Genomic DNA, 19,274 nt, shown 5'->3' with positions numbered 1-19,274 from the left:
GGGCTCCTGGAACTACCCTGGGTTCCAGCGCGCCTGTCCAAGTTTGAGATCCGCAGGACGGGACTGCTGGAGACAGGGTTAGGGTCGGGGAGGAAGCCCTGCCGTGTGGAGACACAGCTTCCTCAGGGAAGCCTGTTTTGCTCTGAAGCCGCCACGCCCGAGGATGATGGGAGCTGAGCAGCTGCACCTGCAGGGGGCCTCCCTCCACACCCACACCTAGGTGAGCGCTCAATTAGCTGGGGCTGCAGGCTCACCAGGTCAGCACCAGAATCAGAGCCACCAGCACGCATGCCTGGCTGTCCATGGTTTTTGTTTTATATGAAAACTTCCTTGTCTCTACTAAAAATACAAAAAATTAGTCAGGCGTGGTGGCGGGAGCCTGTAGTCCCAGCTACTCGGGAGGCTAAAGCAGGAGAATGGCGTGAACCTGGAAAGTGGAGCTTGCAGTGAGCCGAGTTCGTGCCACTGCACTCCAGTGTAGGTGACAGAGAGACTCTGTCTCAAAAACAAACAAAAAACAAAAAAAACGAGTCCATTTGGACTTTGATATGTGTACCTGAGGCCAGGACCATGTAGCCAACCCGAGGTGGCTGGGGCAGACTGGGCAGGCCTGAGCCTCCTCCAGCCACTGGCTGTCCCTGCCCCTCAGCAGGGCGGCCTGAGCCTGGGGTAGGCAGGGACCAAGTGACCAGCTCTGAGGGGAAGGGAGGGCGCCTGCAGGTCGGTTCAGCCTCAGGCCAGAGCTGGGAAACCTTTGCTTCATCAAGACCAGAGCGGCTTCAGGGTTTAAATTGAAAGGAAACTTTTATTTAGTCATCTTTTCAAAGCAATCTAGTTTTAAAAAAAGTTGAAGACAAGACAGAAAAAAGAACATGACACCTAAGAGAATCAGACAAGACAGACGGACAGACGGACGGACGGACGGACGGACGGACGGATGGGAGCAGCGGGGTGGGGACAGTGGCTCTGGGGAGGTCAGATCTTCTCCATCTTGGAGATGAGGTCGTCACAGATCCTGGTCAGCTCCTCGTTCTCTTTAGTCTGGAGAAGGAACATGAGTTGCGGGGCTTCTCCCTGCTTGGAGGAAGCGGCAGGCCCAAGGGCCTTCTAGAAGGTGCTGCCAGACGGCCCCGTGAGCTGGGCTTCCCGCACCCACCTTCTGCTCCACTGTCTTCTCCAGCGACTGGATCCGCATCTGCTCCTTCCTCAGGCTGGCCTGGAGGGCCAACGCTTCTGCCTGGGCCTTGCTCCGGACCTGGGCGATCTCCTCGTTTGCCCTGGAGGGGTAGGGGCAGGGCAGAGGCTGAGCTGGGGCCCAGGTGCTCAGACTCTCCCTCCAGGGTGGGGCCTCGCCCAGCACTCACAGCTGCAGCTTCTCCTCCGCATGGGCCTTCAGGGCTTGGTACCTCTGGCCTTCCTGGGTGATCCTTGCGAGGTAATCCTCCACACACTTCTTCAGTGACTCTTCGTTCTAGGAAGGGGCAGGCGTTAGCTGTGGGTCCAACACCGTCTGTTGGACAGCACCCAGACTTGGTGTCTGGGCCATCAGTCGTGAGGCAGTACCTCCCGTTTTCCTTTTGGAAAAAGCCCCTTCACACAAGTTCCCAGCTCACCCCCTCTGGAGGTTCAGGACAGCCCTGGCTCTCCACCCTCAGAGATGCTGGGCCTGAACCCGGTACCCTCACGGCTGTGTCCCCTCCTGCCACAGCTGCAGCCTCTGCTGGCACCAAGTGCTGCTGGAAAGTGCTGCTGGGATGCACCTGGGACCACTGACAGCCCAGCCCGTCTCCCTCTGGAGCTGAGCCCTGTGCTTTGGGGACAGGCAGGGGAGGCTGGCAGGAACCACATGGTTACCCAGACACGCCTGCTCCCCACAGCTCTGGGGGCATCTTCCGCTCAGTGACTGAGAAGCCCCAACTGAGGGGTTCCTGGGCCCCCGAGTGGCCTCTGCTTGGGAAGGCTCAGCCCACCTGGCCTCTTCCTGCAGCGCTCCGCCATCCCCACTCCTCTGTCGCAGCCCTGTATCCCAGGAGCACCCTCAGCACTGCAGCCTCTCCCTGAGCCCCCACCCAGCATGCAGCCCCCGATGTCCTGTGGAGGTCACGCCTCCATTAAACCCACAGCCCTGTGTTTCTCTGCTGTGGAAAATTCCCAACAGCGTCTGTCCGGGAGGCGGCAGCCAGAAGCTCTCACGTGCGCACAGGTCAAGCCTCCCGCCACTGCGGTGTCTCTCCCTCTGGCTCTGGGGGCTGCCGTCCACACACTGGCTCCCAACTCACCCTCTGCTTCCCTCATCTGACCTGCACCTTTGAATTGTTAACTTTGTTAACTGTGTACCTGTTAGAAATTTCCATTTGGTTCTTTTCTAGTTTGTTTTTTGTTTTTTTTTTTGAGACACAGTCTCACCCTCTCACTCAGGCTGGAGTGAAGTGGCATGATCTCGGCTCAGTGCAACCTCCCCCTCCCGGATTCAAGCGATTCTCCTGCCTCAGCCTCACAAGTAGCTGGGACTACAGGTGCGTGCCACCACGCCCAGCTAATTTTTCTATTTTTAGTAGAGACGGGGTTTCACCATGTTGGTCAGGCTGGTCTCAAACTCCTGATCTCGTGATCCACCCGCCTCAGCCTCCCAAAGTGCTGGGATTACAGGCAGGAGCCACTGTGCCCAGCTTTTTTTTTTTTTTTTTTGGAGACGGAGTCTCGCTCTGTCGCCAGGCTGGAGTGCGATGGCGCGATCTTGGCTCACTGCAACATCCACCTCCCAACTGATTCTCCTGCCTCAGCCTCCCGAGTAGCTGGGGCTACAGGTGCCTGCCACCATGCCCAGCTAATTTTAGTATTTTTAGTACAGGAAGGGTTTCACCATGTTGGCCAGGATGGTCTTGAACTCCTGACCTCATGATCCTCCCGCCTCGGCCTCCCAAAGTGCTGGGATTACAGGTATAAGCCGGCCTAGTTTTTCCTGTATTTTTTGTTTTTTGAGACAGAGTCTTGCTCTGTCGCCCAGGCTGGAGTGCAATGGTGCCATATCGGCTCACTGCAACCTCTGTCTCCCAGGTTCAAATGATTTTCCTGTCTGTTTCCCAAGTAGCTAGGACTATAGGTGCACACCACCATGCCCAACTAATTTTTGTATATTTTTTTGAGATGGAGTCTCACTCTGTCGCCCAGGCTGGAGTGCAGTGGCACGATCTTGGCTCACCGCAACCTCTACTTCCTGGGTTCAAGTGATTCTCCTGCCTCAGCCTCCTGAGTAGCTGGGACTATAGGTGAATGCCACCATGCCCAGCTAATTTTTGTATTTTTAGTAGAGATGGGGTTTCACCATATTGGTCAGGCTGGTCTTGAACTCCTGACCTCATGATCCACCCACTTTAGCCTCCCAAAGTGCTGGGATTACAGGCGTGAGCCACCATGCCACGCCCAATTTTTGTATTTTTAGTAGAGACACGGTTTCACCATATTGATCAGGCTGGTCTCGAACTCCTGACCTCAGGTGATACACCTGCCTCGGCCTCCTAAAGTGCTGGGAATACAGGCATGAGTCACCTTGCCCGGCCCAATTTTTGTATTTTTAGGGGACGGAGTTTCACCATGTTAGCCATGCTAGTCTCGAACTCCTGACCTCAAGTGATCTGCCCGTCTCAGTCTCCCGAAGGGGATTCTTCTCTAGTTTCAAGGTCTCTGCTGAAGCAATACTCTTCTGAACACAGAAGGCAATTACTTTAAAGTCTGCACTGGGTCCTCCAAGATGGGATTAGATGTGCAAAGAAGCCTCCATGAGGAAGTGGGGAGGTGGCCAGTGGGAGCTGAGGCACAGGCCCACCCGGGGGAGAGGCGAGGCCAAGGCAGCTGCTCACACCACAGCCCAACCTGAGGGAAGGTCAGCAAAGCCGCTGTCCTCAAGCCAGCAGAACCGTGTGAAGAGTCCTGCCTCTCCAAGCGTCTGTGCTGGGCCAGACTCCTGTATTCTGCTGCCGGTGGGCACTCTGCTGCCACAGGGCCCTTCCCATCCACTCCCTGCAGATCTGAGGCACCACCTGCTGGTGCCAACTCCAACATCTGGGGCTCCTGTGGGTCTATCAACATTTTTTTTTTTTTAAATTTTAGAGATGGGGGTCTTGGTCTATTGCCCAGGCCGGAGTGCAGTGATACAATCGTGGCTCACTGCAGCCTCGACCTCCCGGGCTCAAACGATCCTCCCACCTCAGCCTCCCGAGTAGCTGCGACCACAGGCGTACATCACCATGCCTCACTCTAATAATGGGTCTGATTTTCACTCATGTTTCCTGTTCCTTTCACACTTGGTTATTCTGTGCCAGACACTAATTTAAAACTCTGCAGCTGCAATTTAAAGTGTAAGATACTTTCTTCCCTAGAGTATTCAGGCTTGCTTCTCTTAGGCAGCAGGGCCCCAGCCACTGACACCCACCTGACTTCAGGACTCAGATGAGGTGTGGCTCAGCCAGGCCCTGCAAAGGCTGCTGTTCCAGTTTATCTGACTCCCAGGGGACCCATCTGGTGTCCTCAACCCCCTTGCACCAACAGTGACAGCCCCTCTTCCGGCTGCACCCGCAGGTCCAGCTACAGGAGGCGTTGAGCACCTCCGCTCCAACACTGCTGCTGTGGGCAGAACCCTCTGGCGGCCTCGCAGGTACCTTCCAGGCCTGCTCCAGGCAGACGGATGGCCCAGACATCCCTCCTTCCAGCAAGCATGTGGGCCTTGCCCAGCAAAGAAGGTGGCAGGGCTCAGAGTCCTGTGGCCAGGAGGACAGCAGGGCAGCCTTGCACAGCCGTGACCACCTTTCTGTGGGCCTCCTGCCTTGGATACTGCATGCCCTGGGTCCCCAACCCTTGGGACCCAAGCACTCGGACAGACTGGACACCTTTCCAAGGTGCCCCAGGCCCCGGTGCGCCAGTGCTGTCTCAAATCTCACAGATGTTTGATCATAGCTGTCGTCTTTCACACAACAGCGGACGGCTCAGATGGCCTCCCTGCTCACTCTGCCTCCTGCCACCCTCAGCTGCCTTGCAAACCAGCTATGCTGTGACTCCTGCACCCCGTCTCGTTCACAGGTCATCCCATGCCCCCATGGCAAGGGGAGGCTTGGCCAAGGACCAAGGTGCAAAGACAGCAGCTTGTAGCCCCGCTGGCTTGGACCATGAGTCCATCAACCTCCGAGGTGAGGACACCAGGGTGGCGGAGACATACCTTGCGGTAGCCCTCGATCACTTCCTTCTGTTTCTCGAAACGCTTGAAGAGGTCGGAGAAGGACTTCTCCATGGAGTTCAGATCTGTAGTAAGTTGGTCTTTTTCTTTTAGAACTTTCTGGATTTCAGCTTTGGCAAGTTCCTTCTGTTTCTGAACTTCCTCTTGAGAAAAGAAAAGCAAACGTTCAGGATGAGGAGGCAACCGAAAAGCTGGGTGCCAGAGACAGCCCAAGGGATAAGGCGAGGGACTCGAGCGCCAGGAGGAGAGGCGGGCAGTGGGTGTGAGCCTCGGCAGGGTGATGAGCCCCTCCACCCGGGATCTTCCTAGGCCAGATGCAAGGCCCAGGAAACAGCTGTTTCCTCCACATCAGATCCGCAGGGAACTGGATCCTGGGCCAGAGGTCCCTGAAGAGGCGGTGCCCAACACCCTAGAGCCTAGGGTGAGGCTTGGGAGCCGGTATGGCGAGCTCCAGGCTGTGGGTCGTGCTTCGTGGTGGTCCTGGAGGGACTACAAGGGCCAGGCAGTCACCTGCCCCCGGTTGACACTCAGCCTAAGACAGATCCCCACAATAGCACCTCCAGGAGCCCAAGCTTTTGGGAGGCCAGGTGAGGCCTGGTGTTCCTGTCCTGCCAGACACCTACAGAGGCTGCTGCTAGACATAGCCGCATGGTGAGGGCAGGGTGGAGTGGGGCAGGCCACGGTGGGACAGACTCTGCTCCCACCATAGCCCCACTGTTAGCTCAGCATCTGCACAACTTTGGGGCCTGACAAGCGCTGGCTGCATAGGAGCCGCCAGCCTCACTACACCACCAGCCTCACTATACCACCGGCCTCACTACACCACCGGCCTCACTATACCACCGGCCTCACTACACCACCGGCCTCACTATACCACCAACTTCCCCGCAACTTGCCTCAGTGGTTCCACGGCTGGGCCCATGTTGAAGGGACTCGTGTGTTAGGAAAAGGGGCCTCAGGAGGGTGGGGTCCTAGGCAGGGTGCAGGGCAGGGCCAGGGTCGGGCATAGGCAGCCCCTCGTGGAGGCATGTGGCCTCGGCGGCCCGGGCACTCACCCATGGCCTGGTACACAACCTCTTCGAACCTGTCCATGATCTTCCTGTGGGAGGAGAACACACACACAGCCATGGCCTCGGGTGCCCAGCGGTCAGGTGGGGATGGGGACAGGGACAGGGATGGCGAGGGGGATGGGGACAGGGAGGACAGGGGGTAGGTCCTCCTTACCCCAGCTCCAGGTTCTTCCCATGGAGCTCCTCACACCTGCTCCTCAGCTCCCGGTTCTCCTCCTGTGTTGCCTTTACCTGCTCGGGCCACACCCAAGTCAGCAGGCAGGCGGGCCAGACTGACCCTCCCAGGACCTCCCCACAGGATGGGGCCAGCCCACACCCAAGGTCCCCGGAGCGACGTCCCAGAGGCACAGTTCCACGTGGGGCTTCCAGTGGGACCCTGGGAACCCTGTCGAGGCCAAGGCCACCCGCTCCACATGCACTCGACTGCCAGGGGGCAGGAGGCATGAGGCTGCTGGCTGTGCTCCTGGGTGGAACCAGCAGGCACCCAACAGGTGTGTGTCCCTGCAGCCACCCCCTGCAGGCCAGTGGCAGATACCAGGGGTCCTACGTGTTAAATATAGTGAACCCCAAGTTTGTCTTCAAAGAATCAGTATGTCAGTATGTTCAGATCTCTTCTTTTTTTTTTTGAGACAAGAGTCTCACTCTGTTGCCCAGGCTGGAGTGCAGTGGGACAATCTCCGCTTGCTGCAAGCTCCGCCTCCCGGGTTCAAGCCATTCTCTTGCCTCAGCCTCCCAAGTAGCTGGGACTACAGGCGCCTGCCACCACGCCCGGCTAATTTTTTGTATTTTTAGTAGAGACGGGGTTTCACCGTGTTAGCCAGGATGGTCTCGATCTCCTGACCTCGTGATCCGCCCGCCTCGGCCTCCTAAAGTGCTGGGATTACAGGCGTGACCCACCACGCCTGGCCAGATCTCTTCTTCTTTGATTCTCCATTTTAACTTCCTGGTTCTCGTTGTCCCCTTGCTTCTAGTTTCAGTGAACAATTTTCCCGCCAGTCCTAATCAGTAGTTCACATCTGTTCCCTGGTCACCTGCTCCGTCCTGACTCATCCCGGTCACCTGCTCTGACCTAAGTCACCTTGAGTTACCTGTTCCTAACCATCCTTCCCATCAAACTACTCACCCTGCCGCTCTGGCTCTTACCCCGCCCTCTTTAAAATAGTCATCGGAATTGGCTTAGACTGTGTGGTCCAACCCTAGCCAACAGGGGAACAACACAGCAGCAGGGCTACCTGCATCAGGAATAAGAACCCCTTCCCCCCTTGTTCAGGTGTGCTCTCGTCATTGTTCCATCTGCGAGGGGCACCCTTTCTGCAGAAAGTAAAAACTACCTTGCTGAGAAAATTAATGTTCAAGCGCTATTTCTTTGTGGCACCAGAGAACAAGCATTGTGCATTTCTAACATAAGTTACATGCAGGGGCCACCTGCCCCCGGAGCCCAGGCCTGCAGAGGAGGGGGCCGGCCACGCTGTGGTCCCCAGGCCTGCTATTGGGTTACTTGCACGGGCTATGACACAGGGAAGGGGGTTGTTGGGGTATGACACCTGGGGCCACCGTGAACAACACTGGTGTGGACGCTGGGGCTTGAACGCAGCCCTGCCAGCCGGCCTCCGGAACCACCCTGTCCGCACCTCCCTGGGGACCATCTGGCGACGGTAGCTCACAGTGGTGCCTGCAGACACCCAGCCCCTTTGCGTGCCTACAGCTCTCTTAGGGACAATTTAGGCCCGGAGTTAGAAACAGGATGACACCTGGCATGTACAGTGAGAATGGAGGGAGACAAGGCAGGGGACCTTCAGATGTGGGGTGGGTGAAGATGGAGCTTCCTAACCTGCTAGGAGATGCGTCTGGACTTGTGGGAGGGTGGGAGGAAAGGGGCAACCCTCGGGCTTACAGCAGCGAGAACCACACTCACTGCTGCAAGGCCACCAGAGGTGAACGCCGCACCCAGGCCGGAGAGGCCCAGGGAGGCTGCTGGTGGGCAGCTGACTGCAGGGATGCTGGGTGGAAGCCTGGACCCTCAGTGACCTGGGCAGCAGTGACAGGCCAGGGGCCAGCAGCTCTCTGCAATTCCACCCCAACCAGCAGGGGCAGGGATGGCAGGGACGGCTGGTCAGGCCGTTGGACCCCACCTGTGCCCACTGTTGGCCAAGCCCCAGAGCGGCCTGCAGGTTCTGTGGAATAGCTACTACCTGCGTCCTTACCACTGCATCCAGGTCCTTCTGGCTGTACTGGAGCAGGTCCACTATAGGTCCGGTGGACAGGGGTGGGCCCCCAGGCGCGGGGACACCTGGGGGTGGGCCTGGCACCTGTGGGAGATGGGGATGAACCAGGAGCCCATTTTGCCCTTGCCTCCTCTTACCTCTGACCTGGCATGAAGGAGGAAAGGCCCACGCAGGCCAAGAGCCTCAGACAGTGCACGAGGGACCCGAGACAGCGCGGCGAGGGAATAGTGCGGCGGCCCCGTGCCCCCGACAGAGCCAAAGGCTCAGACCCCCAGGAATAGAAAATATAGGCCCTAAAAACAACTCGTTCCCTCAGACCACGCACAAGACAGTTCAAGAGGGACTCAAGGACTTACAGGAATGTCCAGTGCTCCCAAGAAATCGAACTCCACAAGCTTGGCTTCCCGCTGACGTCCTGAGGGAGTCTCATTTGCACCGTGCATGCTGCCACCAAGCAGAGGCAGCCTCAGTCACTCAGGCCCTCCCAGTGTTGAGCAGGACACAGAGGACCATGTGGACAAGCTAACTGGGCTCTTTGCTTTTTAGTTTAAAACCACTCAAGTCAGGGCAGTGGTAGAAAACGCAGACCTGCATCCAGCAGGCCCGGCCTCTCTGCTGCCCCGTGCCCCCTTCCCTCACCTGCCCGTCCCACGTGGCTGCTTGTCCTTCCGGAGAACACGGCAATGCTTTGTTACCCACTGCAGGCTGAGCGGAGCTGGTGCTGCCTCATCAGGGGGCTGCTCACAGCTCAGAGGCTTTTTGTTTTGTTTTGTTTTGTTTTTTTGAGACAGGGTCTCACTCTGTCACCCAGATTGGAGTGCAGTGGCATGATCTCGGCTCACTGCAACCTCTGCCTCCCAGGCTCAAGCGATTCCCCTGCCTCAGCATCCCAAGTAGCTGGGATTACAGGCGCCCGCCACCTCACCCAGCCAATTTTTGTATTTTTAGTAGAGATGGGGGTTCACTATGTTAGCCAGGCTGGTCTCAAACTCCTGACCTCAGGCGATCCACCCACCTCAGCCTCCCAAAGGGCTGGGATTCCAGGTGTGAGCCATTGCGCCCGGCCATGTGTTAGGATTTGAAGGCCACACAGCCTCTGTCACACTACTCAGTTCTGCCCTTGTAGTGTGAAAGTTGCCACAATTTGCAAAGGAACGCATGGCTCTGTGACAATAAAACTTTACACAAACAGGCAGTGGCCAAGCCTGGCCCACACCACAGGTTATAGTTTGCTGACCTCTGTTTTTTGGGGTTTTTTTTTTTTTTTTTTTAGATGGAGTCTCACTCTGTCGCCCAGGCTGGAGTGCAGTGGCGCAATCTCGGCTCACTGCAACCTCTGCCTCCTGGGTTCAAGCAATTCTCCTGCCTCAGCTTCCCAAGTAGCTGAGACTACAGGCGCATGCCACCACACCCGGCTAATTTTTGTATTTTAGTAGAGACGGGGTTTCAACATGTTGCCCAGGCTGGTGGCAAACTCCTGAGCTGAGGCTATCCATCCACCTCGGCCTCCCAAAGTGCTGGGATTACAGGTGTGAGCCACCGCACCTGGCCTGCTCACCTCTGTTTTAGAGGAACTACTCTTAAAGGACTTAAGTTTAGATCTTTAATCCACCTAGAATGGTGGCTGTAACCAGCAAAGCAGCAGCCCTGTGGCTGGAGGGTAGCCTGCCGTTGCTCCTGCCAGCCACACAAGGCTGCTCTGGGCTTGCTGCCCTGCCCACCCCTAGCCACAACTCCTTTCCAGTTCCGATCATCTCCCCCCAGTCTAAAAGCCTCTGTGCAGACAGCACACCTAGGAACAGCCTCCAGTCTTCCCACACTCAAGGCTTCCCGCGTGAGGGAGGGCTGGCGCACATACCTGCTGGTCTCAGTGGCCACGGGCACTGGTCTACGAGGACTGTCCCTCAGGAGGGGGTCGAACTTGAGGTATAAGGACTGCTTCCTCAAGGCCGACTCCTTAAACTGGGGACAAGAGGGCAAGTGATCAGGTCTGACTGCCATCCCCTAACAAACACAGGGGGGCTAAGGGCCAGGGAGGTCGCCCGCACACTCCCACCTCCGGTCACACACAACCCTGCCCGAGACACCGCCATTCCCAGCAGCACAGCGTGTCAGAGTTTCATCCTGGGCTAAGCGCCAGGTAGAGAGCCTTAGAGCCCTGCCACAGGATGCCACTTAGAGGAGGTGCTGCAGAAGGGGCCCTGGATTCACAGCCTGCCATGATGCCTGGGCCTGTGTGCAGCTGGGGGGACGTGGTCACCAAGGGACGCTCCGGGGGGGAAGACCTGCCGCAGCTGCTTTCGGGCACCCTGCGGGCAAGGCTTCGCGGAAGTGCCCGGTACCTACCGAGGAAGTTCCAAACTGCTCCAGGTAATCCACCTCCGCGCTCGTGCCTAGAACTGAGAGGGAGTGAATCATGCTGCCGCCATCGCCCCTCACCAGGGTCCTAAGGGCGGCAGGCTGGTGTCTCCCTCAGCACTCAGTGAGGCAGGATCATTCCAGCCAGCAGTATTTCCTCCCTTGGAGGTGCTGATGTTTGGGGCCTGACTGCTCTCTGTGGCAGGTGCCTCCTGGGCACCACAGGGTGCTGAGCAGCATCCCCAGCCTCTACCCACTCCCTGCCAGCAGCACCCCCAGGTGTGACAACCACAAACATCTGGCAGAAGGCGGGGGCAAAACTGCTCTGGTTGAGAACTATTAGTCTTTAAAATTACCCTAGACAAGTCTTTTAATTTTTGATAATATAACTTTGGGTTAAAACTAAGGGTGGAGGCTGAGGCGAGTGGATCACTTGAGCCCAGGAGTTCAACAGGGCAAAACCTTGTCTGTACAAAAAATACAAAAATTAGCTAGGCGCGGTGGTGCACTCCTATTACAGGGAGGCTGAGGCAGGAGAACTCCTTGAGCCTGGGAGGTGGAGGCTGCACTGAACTGAGATTATGCCACTGCACTCCAACCTGGGCAACGGAGGGAAAACTCTTTCAAAAAAAAAGAAAAAAGAAAAGGTGCCTCATACCATATACAAAGATTAACTCAAAATGGATCAACACTCTGTGAGAATTAAAACTATCATACTTTTTTTTTTAGTAGAGGAGGAGTCTTGCTACATTGCCGGGCTGGTCTTGAATTCCTGACTTCAAGTGATCCTCCGGTCTTGGCCTCTAAAACTATAAAACTCTTAAACTGTGGCTGGGCGCAATAGCTCACATCTGTAATCCCAGCACTTTGGGAGGCCAAGGCAGGTGGATCACCTGAGGTCAGGAGTTTGAGGCCAGCCTGGCCAACATGGGGAAACCCTGTCTCTACGAAAAATACAAAAATTAGTTGGGCATGGTGGCATGAGCCTGTAATCCCAGTTACTTGGGAGGCTGAGGCAGGAGAATCGCTTGAACCCAGGAGGCGGAGGTTGCAACAAGCTGGGATCATGCCACTGCACTCCAGCCTGGGTGACAGAATAAGACTCTGTCTCGGAAAAAAAACAAACCAAACTGGTACTTTAAGACAGGGTCTTGATCTGGCTGAGATCCAGGCTGAGGCATCTCTAGTTTTGTCCGTCTCTTCATGCCTAGTAGTATTTGCTCATTCTCTCCTTTTCTCAATTAAGCTAAAAAACTGTTGCCAATTATTTAGTCTAGCAAAAACTTGTAGGTCCTTCTCTGCTATGGCCTTGTCAGTTTTCTTTTTCTTTTTTTTTTTTTTTGAGACAGAGTCTCGCTCTGTTGCTCAGGTGGAGTGCGGTGGCGCCATCTCGGCTCACTGCAACCTCCGCCTCCTGGGTTCAAGCGATTCTCCTGCCTCAGCCTCCTGAATAGCTGGGATTACAGGTGTGTGCCAACACACCCAGCTAATTTTTGTATTTTTAGTAGAGATGAGGTTTCACCATGTTGGCCAGGCTGATCTCAAACTCTTGATCTCAGGTGATTCGCCCTCCTCGGCCTCCCAAAGTGCTAGGATTATGGGCGTGAGCCACTGCACCCAGCCTTGTTGTCAATTTTCATTTCCGCCTTTTTTTTTCTTTCCTTCAGATAGGGTCTCGCTGTCGCCCAGAGTGGAGTGCAGTAGTGCAGTCACGGCTCACTGCAGCCTTGACCTCCTGGCTCAAACGAGCCTCCCACCTCAGCTTCCCGAGCAGCTGGGACTATAGGCGTACGCCACCATGCCCAGGTAATTTAAAAAAAGGTTTTTTTTAGTAGAGATGAGGTCTTGCCACGTTGCCCAGGTTAGTCTCAAACTACAGGGCTCAAACAATCCTCCTGCCTCGGCCTCGCAAAATGCTGGGATTACAAGTGTGGACCCCTGTGCCTGGCCAAAAGCCAATACTTTGAAACATCATCTGATAAGGGACTTAACTTTTTATTTTTTCCTTTCCTTCACTTCTTTAATAAAAGGGATTTACCTCTTAAAACTCAGTAATAAAAACATAAGTGGCTCAATGGACAAGGGATCTCAACAGACACTTTCCCAAAGAAGATATCCAACGAGCACACAAAAAGACGCTCGTTCATGAGCCACCTGGGAACTGCAAATCAAAACCACAACCAGATCCGCTTCCCACCCACTGGAAGTCTAGGATCAACAAGACAGACAAGCAGCGCTGGCGAGGATGTGGAGAAACTGGAGCTCTTACAACTGCCAGTGGGAATGTGAAACGCCGCAGCCACTCTGGAAGGCCACCTGGCAGTTACTGTGACCAGGGACTCCACTCCTAGCTATGTATCCAGGAGAAATGGAAGAATACGTCCACATAGAACTTACACCTGAACATTCGTGGCAGCACTACTCCTGACAGCTAAAAAGCAGAAACCAGCAAATCCATCAATGAATGGATAAGATGACGTGAAGCCAAGCCGCCACGGCAAGGACAGGAGCACCCACACCTGCTCCAGCACGGCCGGGACTCGGAAACACACCTCCCCGAGGGAGAAGCTGGACACAGAAGGCCACGCTGTGTGATTCCAGGGATCCTGCGTGAGGGTGACAGGCCCATCCCAGCTGAGCTGATATCCCCACATGGTGGTGTCCCACAACTATCCTGTCGGCGACAAACCCTACATGCCACTCCTGTCTGCTGCGTGCCTGGGTTTTCAGTTCTCTAAATTGAGATCCTACCCACCTGGCTTGTGTCCTTTAAAACAACTCAGCCATCAGTTCCTACCAAATGCACTTTAAGGACTGTTCCACCTTCCAATCCTATGGACAAACCATATTTAACTGCAGTCTGGTGTCTAAGGTTCAGGCTTCACATTTCATTATCAAGGGGTTCTGGGCCGGGCGCGGGGGCTCACGCCTGCAATCCCAGCACTTTGGGAGGCCGAGGCAGGTGGATCACTTGAGGTCAGGAGTTTGAGACCAGCCTGGCCAACATGGTGAAACCCAGTCGCCACTAAAAGTACAAAAATTAGCTGGACGTGATGGTACATGCTTGTAATCCCAGCTACTCGGGAGGCTGAGCAGGAGAATCTCTTGAACCTGGGAAGTGGAGGTTGCACTGAACTGAGATTGTGCCACTGCATTCCAGGCTGGGTGACAGAGCGAGACTATCTCAGAAAAAAAAAAAAAGAAGTTCGTTTCAAGCAGTATTTCTGATGATCGAGTATCCAGTTGTTGACTCTGCATTTGTATCTCATTCGTGCACTGCCTTGTTCACCTCTTCTCCTCATTTTCCTGAGTCTATAATTTCCATTTCTAGAAGTCTTTTATGTTAAAGGTATCAGCCCTGTTCTCCTAACAGTGCCTAAGTTTTGACAAACCAGAAGTTTGTGCATGAGCCATTCAAAGTCAAGGGACCCAACTGCCTGCGGAATGACCACCTGCTGATGACACAGGTGTCTCGAGCTGCCCAAGTGCTCACGGGATCCCCTCCGGGAAGACTGTGTGTGACGTCTGTGCCAGGCAACGTACCCTCAGCGGGGTCTCTGAAGCTCTCCTCTTTCAGCTCCAAGGCAGGCTGCCCCTGCTGATGGGTGGGCACTGGCTCACTGCCTGGACAGCTTGTGGGAAGCGAGGTGCTGGCAGAGTTCAAGGCTCTCTCCTGGAGGAAAGGGCAGAGTCACCCTGTGCAGTGCAGTCAAGGTACTTGGCGTGTGGCTTTGCCTCCCCACAATCTTGTTGAAGTAGACTTGTGGGAGAGGGAGCAGGACATCCCACCCCATCACCCAAGGTTGCTAGGGGCTTCCACTGCCTGCTACTCTTCTACACAACCAGGCCAGGAACACAGGTACCCACAGAGGCACCCCTTACCTTGCTCTCTGCTCTTGGGGTCTCGGCTGCCAACTGCACCACAGGTGTGTCCTCCGCTGAGGCTGAATGCAGCTGCCTGGGGAGACAGAGTCAGCAGAGGCCCATGCCCCCTACCCCATAACCCCGGTGTCCCCTGCTCCAGCACTGAGCTGCCATCGCCTTTCCCTGCACTGCTGTGCCGGCCACGTGAGCATTCAGCTAGAGCGTGCCAGGCATGGGGCTGCCCCAAGCGACCTGGCCACAAAGCTGCCTCACCAACCTCACCCAGCAGGAAAACACACGCCTTGCCTGCCAGCTCTGGGAGAAGCAGGCCGGGAGCTCTAAAGTCAGCACAGTGCAGCCAAAGGGAATCACAAGGATGAGTACATCCCTTTTACTGTGAAACTGACAAAAGGCTTCAGGTGTGGAGGCTGGGGCAGGTGTGGGCAGCAAGCCACCCAGGTGCCAAGGCAAGACACCGAGGGCACAAGCTGTTCCAGTATAATAAATATATAGAATAAGAATAGTTATACTAGAAATAGATTATAGATATGATTATATATGAATATCATTAATCATTAGTTTGTAGCTTTACTCTTTATTCTAATATTATAATAATCTTTGTTCTACAATTATAACCTAGGAAAGGCCGGGCGCAGTGGCTCACGCATGTAATCCCAGCACTTTGGCAGGCCGAGGCGGTCGGATCATGAGGTCATATCTAGACCATCCTGGCTAACATGGTGAAACCCCGTCTCTACTAAAAAATACAAAAAATTTAGCCGGGCGTGGTGGCGGGTGCCTGTAGTCGCAGCTACTTGGGAGGCTGAGGCAGGAGAATGGTGTGAAGCCGGGAGGCAGAACTTGCAGTGAGGCAAGATCACGCCACTGCACTCCAGCCTGGGTGACAGAGCGAGACTCCGTCTCAAAAAACAAACAACCAACCAACCAACCCACCCTAGGAAAAACCAGGCCGTATAGAGATAGGAGGTAAAGGCACAGGGTGAGAAAGTGACCGGAAGAGAAGTGTGTGAGTCCTCTGTGACGCCCGGACAGGGCCACTAGAGGGCTCCCTGGTCTAGCGGTAACGCCAGCGCCTGGGAAGGCACCCGTTACTTAGCTTGGTCTAGCAGTAGCACCAGTGCCTGGGAAGGCACCCGTTAATTAGACTGGGAAAGGGAGTCTCCCTTTCCCTGGGGGAGTTAGAGAATACTCTGCTCCACCATCTCTTGTGGAAGGCCTGACATCAGTCAGGCCCGCCCACAGCCATCCGGAGGCCTGACCATCTATCTCCCTGTGATGCTGTGCTTCAGCAGTCATGCTCCTGTTTCACTTTCATGTTCTGCCTTGTACACCTGGCTCTGTCTTCTAGATAACAGCAGCAGAATTAGTGAAAGTGCTAAAGTCTTTGAAATACATAGAAAAAACAATGGCGTAAGCTGTCCTCTCTCTCCGCCTCAGCTGCCAAACAGGGAAGGGCCCGGTGGACACGTGACTTGCGTGACCTTACCTATCATTGGAGATGGCTTACACTCCTTACCCCGTCCCCTTGCCTTGTATCCAATAAATAATAGCGCAGCCAGGCATTTGGGGCCACTACCGGTCTCCGTGCCTTGGTGGTAGTGGTCCCCCGGGCCCAGCTGTCTTTTCTTCTATCTTTTTCTTCTGTCTTTATTTCTACAATCTCTCGTCTACGCACACGAGGAGAAAAAACCCACAGACCCAGTAGGGCTGGACCCTACAGACAGGACAATCTCCCACTGAGCAACTCTAGGGGATGTAGCCTAAGACCATTCAGCCAGGAGGCAGCAGACCCACGGCCAAGACCCCAGCAAGCAGCAGACGCCACCCAGGCAGTAACAGGCTTTGCCCGGCTTTTGGAGTTACACACCCAAGTCAAGTTCACCCGAGGAACATGACTGGGGGACAGGGTCCTGCCCAGGGTTGGTTGCATTTGGCTTCTGGCCTGAGTCCGCCCTTACTGGGTCCCTCCTCAGGCCGGGGGCACTAAAGAGATGCCTGGCGGCCAAGGCAAGGCCAAGTACCCTCAGCTGAGACCCACCTGAGCCCTGTTTTTGCCCAGAGGCCCCTCCTCAGGCGGAACCTACCCGGCCTCAAAGGAGTATCTGATGACACTTCTGGCCTTGGGTCCTGGACCACATACACTGCGGGGCAGCTGCCCCACGCCACGCTCCCCACCCCATCCTCACACTTACTGGCTCAGACAGGGGCCTGGCTCCTCCGTGGCAGGCCCAGCAGTCAGCTGTTCAGCCGCTGGCTGGCCCAGACTGGTCTCAGGGCTTTCTGGGGGCTGGGCCTCTCTGCAACCAGACTTGGTGTCACCTCCGAACAGGCTGAAGTTTGGGTCATCCATTTTGTCCCAGTCGAGGTGGTAAGAGCCCCAAGAAGCCGGCATGGGGGGATCCTCTCCTGCTCCGCTCCTACCGTCCTCCTCCACCTCCCGCGGGGCCTTTTGCTGCCTCGCTGCTGCTCTCCTCAAGGGAGGCTTGAGGCCGGATCTCTCTCCCAATCTCCTTGGTGGGGGTGCCCTTTTGCTGGTGGGGCCATCAGATAAATCAAATTCTAGTTTTACAGGTCTGCTCCTCGAGGAGCTGGCCATTTGGCCCGCAGCCACTTCTTCCTGAGGACTCAGGGTCATGGCCCTGTCAGCCACCAGGTGGCTGGTCGGGGCTGTGCTCTCAGGAGCAGAGGTGTGTGCACAGGTAAGGGTCTGAGTGCCATCTGCTGGCACCGGGGTGCCCATACCCGCAGGGCAGGCCAGGGCCTCGCCAGGCAGACCCTGCAGGGGTGCTCCTCCGCAGGCTTCCTCAGGGATTGCACCAGGAGGCGAAGTGGCCACTACTGTGGGAGCACAGACCCCACCGTGCCGGCATTCTTCCTCGGCCCCGTGTGGAGTCTCCGCTTTGTGCTGGGACTCTGTCCTGGAAAGGTCTTCTAGGGTCTCAGAGGTGGGTGTCATTCTTTCGTCTAAGGAATAGGAACTAACGTTTTCCTCCACAGCTTGCTCAGGGCTGCCAGACACTTTTCCTGGAGACACCATTTGGTTCTCAGAACTTCCTGGGCTCTGGGAAGAGCTTGAGCAGTCCAGGTCAGCCAGGGCACCCGCGCCAGGCTCGCTGGAGCTGCCACTCCCAAAGTCTGGGCTTGCATCCCCCAGGAGGTCGGTGTCAGTCTCCACTGGTTTCTGTACCATTCCATGAGTACTTTTGGCATCCACTTCCTTGATGAGCTGTTGGCTTTTAAAACAGACTTAGTCAACGTGAAGCAGTGAGTACCTGTGAGGTTAGGGGCCTCAGCATTCATTCTCAACATAGGTTTAACTCTCTCACACCAGAAGCAGGGCTGAGTCACCCTTGGCACGGCTTCCCGTTCTCCACCCCCCACCTCAGTTCCTCAATGTGGTTCCTTCCTGTCCTCCCAGGGACCAGCTCCCTGTGCAACGGCTGGACACAACCACGTGACTTCCTCACTGACCCTGCCCTCCTGCTTCTTGGGGTTGGCTATGCATGGGGTTCCAAGTTACAGGGGTGCCTCTGGGCTGCTTGCCTGTTTAATTATGCTCATCACACGCTTTGCCAGGTGCTGGACCCAGACTCCTCCAGCAACCTCTGCCACCCAAACAGCACTCGTCATCATGCACAAGGTCTGCACCCAGGCCCACAGCATGGACACAGCACAGGCTGCTGCCTGGGGAGGGTCAGACGTGGGACACCACACCCATATGCCTCAAGCTGATGCCAGAGAAAGAAGCTTGGAGGCATCTCTCCCACCTGGTAGACTGAGCTCCTCAGTTGCCCACCACTTCCTTTATTTTTATGTTTTATTTTTTTTTGAGACGGATTTTTGCTCTGTTGCCAAGGCTGGAGTGTAATGGCATGATCTCGGCTCACTGCAACCTCCGCCTCCGGGGTTCAAGCGATTTTCCTGCCTCAGCCTCCCAAGTAGCTGGGATTACAGGTGCCCGCCACCATGTCTGGCTAATTTTGTTTCGTATTTTTAGTAGAGACAGGTTTTCACCATGTTGGCCAGGCTGGTCTCAAACTCCTGACCTTAGGTGATCCACCCGCCTCGGCCTCCCAAAGTGCTAGGATTACAGGCAGGAGCCACTGCACCCGGCATCCACCACTTCCTATAAAAAATCCATTCGAGCACCTGCCCACCAGCATACAGTGACCCCACCCTACTCCCCAATAGACGAAGCTGGCTGCCACCCTCTCAGCTGTCCCCCGCCTATGCTCCAGGGCCTGGCCCCAGTCCTCTGGGTGACCTCCATCCTCCTGTGGGCCTGTAAGTCATATAATCATTATCTCCGCCTGTGTTTCTCCTAATCACCGAAGGGTGTGCACCACTTAACGACCCTGAATTCTAACATTAAAGGATCTGACAGCATTCTGATAACACTTTAGTCTGCGTGAAAACATCAGCTACAAGCAAAACAAGAAAGCTCAGTCAACACTGTCCTCCGGCTTAAACCTCACCTGAGGACATGCCCACAGATCAGTGCTGGGG

General features: G+C 55.5%; 1 protein-coding gene across 2 annotated transcripts in view; it reads right to left on the bottom strand.

Moving 5' to 3' along the window:
• Positions 1-785: 785 nt before the first annotated feature.
• Positions 786-19,274, bottom strand: part of TACC3 (transforming acidic coiled-coil containing protein 3) — a 24,275-nt gene continuing 5,786 nt past the window's right edge. Inside the window, exons 4-16 of one of the 2 annotated variants that reach the window (XM_063663470.1) lie at positions 16,961-18,001; positions 14,766-14,841; positions 14,427-14,556; positions 10,872-10,924; positions 10,384-10,487; positions 8,882-8,969; positions 8,493-8,609; positions 6,455-6,531; positions 6,286-6,329; positions 5,213-5,373; positions 1,365-1,471; positions 1,157-1,277; positions 786-1,041 (exon numbers count right to left, since the gene is read on the bottom strand). In XM_063663470.1, the coding sequence (XP_063519540.1) occupies positions 976-1,041; positions 1,157-1,277; positions 1,365-1,471; positions 5,213-5,373; positions 6,286-6,329; positions 6,455-6,531; positions 8,493-8,609; positions 8,882-8,969; positions 10,384-10,487; positions 10,872-10,924; positions 14,427-14,556; positions 14,766-14,841; positions 16,961-18,001 (2,185 nt within the window). In that variant the 3' untranslated portion in view covers positions 786-975. The remainder of the gene's footprint in view (positions 1,042-1,156; positions 1,278-1,364; positions 1,472-5,212; positions 5,374-6,285; positions 6,330-6,454; positions 6,532-8,492; positions 8,610-8,881; positions 8,970-10,383; positions 10,488-10,871; positions 10,925-14,426; positions 14,557-14,765; positions 14,842-16,960; positions 18,002-19,274) is intronic. The other variant, XM_063663471.1, reaches the window with a different exon arrangement.

This window comes from Pongo pygmaeus, chromosome 3 (genome assembly GCF_028885625.2).
Source record: "Pongo pygmaeus isolate AG05252 chromosome 3, NHGRI_mPonPyg2-v2.0_pri, whole genome shotgun sequence".
Taxonomy (NCBI): Eukaryota; Metazoa; Chordata; class Mammalia; order Primates; family Hominidae; genus Pongo; species Pongo pygmaeus.
The sequence above is the reverse complement of the archived record's forward strand: the minus strand, read 5'-3'. Positions and strand labels throughout refer to the sequence as shown.